At 34.3% G+C, this 6292-nt stretch overlaps 1 protein-coding gene across 1 annotated transcript in view; it reads left to right on the plus strand.

Annotated features, from left to right (window-relative positions):
• Positions 1-1203: 1203 nt before the first annotated feature.
• Positions 1204-6292, plus strand: part of LOC125646509 (exosome complex component MTR3-like) — a 23435-nt gene continuing 18346 nt past the window's right edge. The window contains exons 1-4 of the mRNA XM_048872842.2: positions 1204-1834; positions 2307-2456; positions 5297-5560; positions 6096-6101. Coding sequence (XP_048728799.1) covers positions 1648-1834; positions 2307-2456; positions 5297-5560; positions 6096-6101 — 607 coding nt within the window. The 5' untranslated portion in view covers positions 1204-1647. The remainder of the gene's footprint in view (positions 1835-2306; positions 2457-5296; positions 5561-6095; positions 6102-6292) is intronic.

Below are 6292 nucleotides of genomic sequence, written 5' to 3' on the forward strand. Positions count from 1 at the left end.
AGTACAAGTATTAAGTAAATTTGATTTAATGTACCAGAGAGAAGCAATCTTCCACTACAATATGCATTTAAGTGAATGACATAAATTCAGTTCTTTTCCTCATGTCGAGAACTTTGGTACCGATGTAATTATAAAGCTGCTTTATCTTTTTGTCAATATTGTAGATTTTCACTTTTCTCTCCGTAGAACATTCCTTGCCCCATGTAAACCAGAACTTTTGTATCGGCATCGTTAAGTCTTAAATCGTTTAAGACCGCTTTTTAAATATTGATTTTAAAAGGACAAGGTTCCTGTTGCATTCATTTACAGAAGAGTCTTTTATTCTTCTCCATGTCGTCTAAAGTCAACCTTTGGTCTGCAGATTTTATGATCTCACGCAACACGAGTCTGTGATTAGAATTCCGTTCAAACAGTCCAATTGATCGGCATGACGCGTATCTTTAGAAATTAAAGACACTTGTGAAAAGCTATACCAAATACCTACCTGAGTATTTACCTGTTGAGTGAGGATCAAGGTACGCGCCGAAATCACGCGGGGCCTTGTAGGGAATTTCTTACAATCTCAGTATTGTAATCTCCACTTCCCTCCCGCTCTCATCGCACAAGAAAACGTGTAACGAACCATTGATTGGTGTTCTCGGTTAACAGTTTCTCCGTAGGAACCTTCTTTTTTTCTTTTTTTTTTATAACATATGGTTTTACTGAATTCCCAATGTTTTATATAGTATTTTCTATACAAAATTTGATTTTATCTTATAATATTCCGGCCACCAGATTCTTGCAATTACATGTAAGATATAAGAAATTGACAAGTGGGCATTTTGGTTTGAACACCCATCTTTCGTTGATGGGCCTTCGATTTCCATCCCGAAAACATACTACGGAAATATTAAACATTGTTTTGCTTTATATATTTAATATCATTAGTCTATACATGTAGATGTAAGTTTTAACTTTTAATGACTGCTTTGTTTGACCACGTAACTCATTTGTTCAGTACCAAGGTTCTCTGATGAATGCGTCACTAGTGTTAATCCAGGTTTTGTCAAACTGCACTTGATGAAATAATGGAAAATTAATCTTTTATCGCTACGAGGATTACATTTTTAAAATGCATTTTTAAAACTTTGCAAATACATTTTTTTTAAACATGCAAACCCCTTTGCGGGGCCTTCGAAGTTTGGTGTTTTAAATATGTACAGAGTAGGTATTGAAAGATTTGGGAAAGGTGTGCTTTTAATATATCGGACCAAATATCGTTGGTTATGATTTCCAATGTTGAACGGCAATGTTTGACTTAGATAAAATGTGTTTGGATTCAAGCTTTATCGTGGCTAGAGAAATCATTTGCTAACTGGGAACTGCAGGAGGAATTGCGGGAAAGTCATTACCATTTCGCAGAGGACTCGCGTCTGATTTATCATCAAGGTTCGAAGGAAAATTTCGAGTTGTGTGTTTTGTTCTTTTTTCTATATGAATACATTCGTTTCGACCACATCGATTAAAGTATTGGAACACTCAGAAACTACCTTTCCTTACGGGGGGTAAAAAGCGAAAGAATTATATCCGAACTACGATACCTCTCAGTATGGTCTCGTGACTATTTTGGGGGGTTATATCGTATAGTGGTGGTTTTGTAGTGACAGTATGAACTGCCGGGTAGGGCTTGACTGGATTGCCTGTGTGGTGCAGTTGGCAGCAGCCCTCTTTTTTACGTTAGGATTCTCCACCCAGTACTGGGCCACCGACGACGATTCGGTGAATGCTGGACTGTTCACCACGTGTGACGGTTCTTATTGCTATGATACTCACGTATTCTACAATGGAAAGCCTGGTAAGTCACCCACCCCCAAGCAAAACGACACTGACCAAAACGAAAATTCTTATTAAATTCTTCTCCTTTTATTTTCTATGTTCACAAGCCTGTTTATTATTTTGTAATGCATTTAAATCATCTAATATTGCACTGCATTTCATAACAGTTGTAAGTTTTAATAAATGAATGTTTTTTCCTATGAACTTGACAATATTGATTATTAATCTGTTCTGAAAATTCATAACCTTGTGTTAAACAATAGCAATAGTGCAATTTGATTATTGGTTTAATAATTTCTTTTCATAAAAGTGAAATGATGATTTATTAGAATTTAATTATAGTACGCAAAAGAGTCTAATTCATTATGAAAGAAAGAAAAAAGTGTTGAGTGGTAAGAAATCAAAAGTGGGTATATTTCAACATTTTGGAATATATATTCGTAATGGTAAAGTAACTATCAGTTTATAATTTTGTTTTCTTATTTCTCTAGAGAAAGCCACGATCATGGGGGCGGCGGTGTTGCAGATTTTCTCTCTGTGTGGCGTCTACTTCGTGGTACTTCTGATGTTGTTGTATATGTGTGGATTATTCGACGAACGTTCGCTCTCCAGAGGAGCTGCTATTACGGCCTTTATCACCGGTTTGTACATAGATCAAGCATCCATATACTTCAGTGACCCCCCCCCCCCCCCCCTGCATACAAAAGCGTTAATCCTTAAACCATTTTATATCCCCATCACATGGTTTGCCATTGACTTAAAATTTGATATTTGTTCAAAGTCTATTACTCCTAAAATCGGAAACTTTTAAAACGCGATTTTATTAAACGAAAAAAAAAAAAAGAAAAAAAAAAACCTTCGTTTTGTATGTGGTTTCTAGATTTATGAAACACTCAAGTTAAAAAATAATATATATATATATAATAAATAGATAACTATAACTTAACTTTGAAAGCCTTTATAGAATTTTTTACCGGTATTAGTAAACATTCGCAAATAGCTCCCATTTATTCCTACAAAGCTCTGAGAACGACTCGGAACAAACGAAAAAGTTTTATTTATAGAAGTATTAAAGAAGGGCCGGGTGAACACGGTTTCTTATCGAGTAAAATTTAAACAAAAAATATTTTGACGGTATTACCGGTTTCCTTTAGACAAGAAAAACAAATGAAAATGACCGATAACATGGTCGAAATATTTGAAGAAAGTGTTCAGAATTATATAGATAAGTTTATTCCAATTTTGGGCTCAGGGGGGCATAACAGGAAAGACAGTTTATAACGAAAGAAATTTCAGAAAATATTAGGATATTAACCACAAACTACATGTAGATGCATGGGAAACAAGTTGATATGATTTGCAAATCGAGTGTATACAAAAAGTAAATGGATAATACCAGTGTTATACCAACATACATGTATGAATAATAAACTAGAGGGATTTATGTAGTTTTAAACAATCGCCTATTTTTCTGAAAGTTTTTATTAGATATCCACTCAGTTTGACAATTACTGGTTTGTCTTCATTCATCATCAAACAAGTAAATTTGTCATTTGTTAAATAAATAAAAATAAAAACTTGCTGAGCTTGGATATACAGTGTATAAGAGGCAGATTTTTTAAAAGAAAGAATTGTTTCCAAATATCATAATAAGACGCCGATAAATCGTGCAGCGATTCTCAGCACATGTCACAGACCCCTGAACTCGTAAGACAACCAAGAACCATCTCAATCAACTGCCTACCCTCCTTATCATTTACAGTTCTTATCATTTACATTCTACATTGTTTATATTTCATTATATTCGTTTTCTATATCATGTGTAGATAAAACTTGGCAAACTAGTTTTTCAGTTGAATTTATTTAAAACCGGATTTTATAAGAATGAACTAATGTTTTCATTTATTTGAATTCTGCACAAGTATCTGATATAAAAGCTTTACATAACAGCGCAGTACAATCACCAAAAAAAATCTATACTTTACGATGGGTATTTGCAATTCTTTTTTTATTGTTCCAATAATGCTCCGTACGGAACAAATTAAAGAGTATTATTGATTTTAATTAAAATCTCGCTCCAATATCAAAATCTCCGACTAGAACGGATTCCCTATATCCAGTGTACTGATTAGAGGGTTTGGGGTTGACAGTGTATTTTCTAACCATTTTTATTTATGTGTATTTATTTGTCTATAACGATATGTCCTTGAAATTCAAATGTCGCATTTGATAAATTGTATCTCTAATATTGATCTAAATGATTTACTATAATGACATCTGAAACAATTAAGAGTTTAAAATATTTGATTAATATTCATATTAATTAGTTTTAAATTATATAACAACCTCTTGATGTATAGAGTGGCCTATATGTTAACTTCAGTGCCGCAAGCACGAACCAGTTGAACTTCAATGCTTCAGATTTTAAATTAGATGCCCAGTTGACAGATCAAATCAAGACAAAATATCATTCAGCTTTATGAATTCAAAAATGTGTATCAAGATTGACGCCTTGTGATAAAGGGGATATGTAGAATGCGCTAATCTCAGAATAACACGGCAATCTAGTCCCGTGTTACCGAATGGCGCGATACCATATTACACACAAAACATTGTTTTGAAGTTTTCAAGTCGATTTTTTTGTCCCTGATTTTGAGGGCTAAGGTTCGACAAACAACACAAGACAATTAAAAAGGGGGTGTTTGAAATAAAACTCTAAAATAGAATTTGAAACCGTAGATCGCCTTCCTATTATGTGTTATGTTAATTTTTGTAATACTTTGTTGTATCGTATGAAATTCTATCCCATTTTATTAAAAACTCAGATTAAAAATACTATAAGAAAATTGAAATTTTTACCCAATTCAATGTATTTCTAGGTCTTTTATAGACTGGGGATGGGGGTGGGGGTCGGGTCAGACAGAGGGACTTGGGGAGACCCTCATTTTTGATACATTGAAAAACGAACCCCTTAGATTTACTTGTAATTAAGACGATTAAAACCAGACTCGAGAAAGACTGAATCCTTATTGTAAGTGACCCAAATAAAAATGAATAGAATTTAGTAGGTTTATGGAAATCGATTTAAAAACACAATTGAACTACAAATTATACATTTCAGCTACTTAGTAAGAAAGAAAACATTTAATCCTATTTCTGGTACTCTTGATATCTAAACTAAATAGGGCAAGTACACCTGTAATTGAAAAGTTATCCGACTGGCAAATGTTTGTACATGTAATGATCTTCTTTAATTGTCTCAACTTGTGTCTAACAACGTGCATTTAGGACCATGCAAATTTTCTACGGCATGTTTCCAATTCATTTTGTATACATAGATCATGAAACATAACCATATTGTTAAAAAAAGCTAGATTAAACTTTCTGGACATAAAGCATGGATCTTTTTTGACCAATTGTAAATTCCTCATCAGTTTACACAGATACAGAATGTGAGAGTTGTCTTTGTTTTTAATTTCAGCATTGTTGGGCCTGATCGGTGTCGTCATGTTCGGAACAGCTATGTCCTCCCTCCAGTACACGCTGAACTGGTCCTGTGGGGTAGTGATTGTAGGGCTAATAGTGGACATTGCGGCCGGAGTGTGTATTTATATCGGTGGTCGACAATGGGAGGACAGTCAGACAAAGCATCACAGAAGGGAACTGTTTCCTCCAATCAGAAAATCCAATCTTACCTCACGCCTCGACCCGCGATTGGAGCCGAGGACAAATCAAAAAGGAAGGAGTAAAAACTCCACCCTATTTAACCCCAAAACCAGTCCACATCTTTCACGGAAGTTTCAATTTACTTAAAGAGAAATCGTCTGGAACTACTGATGGTGCTTATTTATGTGCTTAGTTTGTTATTTTTTATTGTTAATTTATCGTTTTGACGTCATGTCCTTCGTTTGTATATGTCGATAAAGCATTACACTGTGTTTGTGGTCCTACCGTGTGGGTACCAAAGAGTTCTGTAAATTCACCATAGTAATGAATTTGCATTTTGCGCTGGAAAATGCACACAAAATCAGTGTTCGAAAATCAACAATATAATCCGCACTGGCATAAAACTTTCTGAATCCCAACAAATGTCTTTAATATTTCTTCGGACTATTTTAAAAGTATTAAAGTGTTTTCAGCGTGGGTTTTTGTCTAGCCTACCCCAAATAGTAAAATATACATGAGGCTCTAATATCAAGATTCACCAAAAGTGAAATCGAGCGCACTGTAGTTTGTTTCCAAGCATATTAAATGGATTTATTACCCAAACTTCGACAAAGACAAGAGTATTTCGACGTTTTGTGACAAAACGAATATTTATCAGCTCCCTGGTTATATATATTAATTTTCCATGTCTTTGTATTTGACAAACTATAGTGGGTAGTGAAGGTCATAACGTGTTTGGAGATCGTTGGTGCCATTAAGTTGTCATTTGTTTTATATACAATACGTGTACTTAAAAATATCACGTGACCAA

Source organism: Ostrea edulis, chromosome 6, assembly GCF_947568905.1.
Source record: "Ostrea edulis chromosome 6, xbOstEdul1.1, whole genome shotgun sequence".
Taxonomy (NCBI): domain Eukaryota; kingdom Metazoa; phylum Mollusca; class Bivalvia; order Ostreida; family Ostreidae; genus Ostrea; species Ostrea edulis.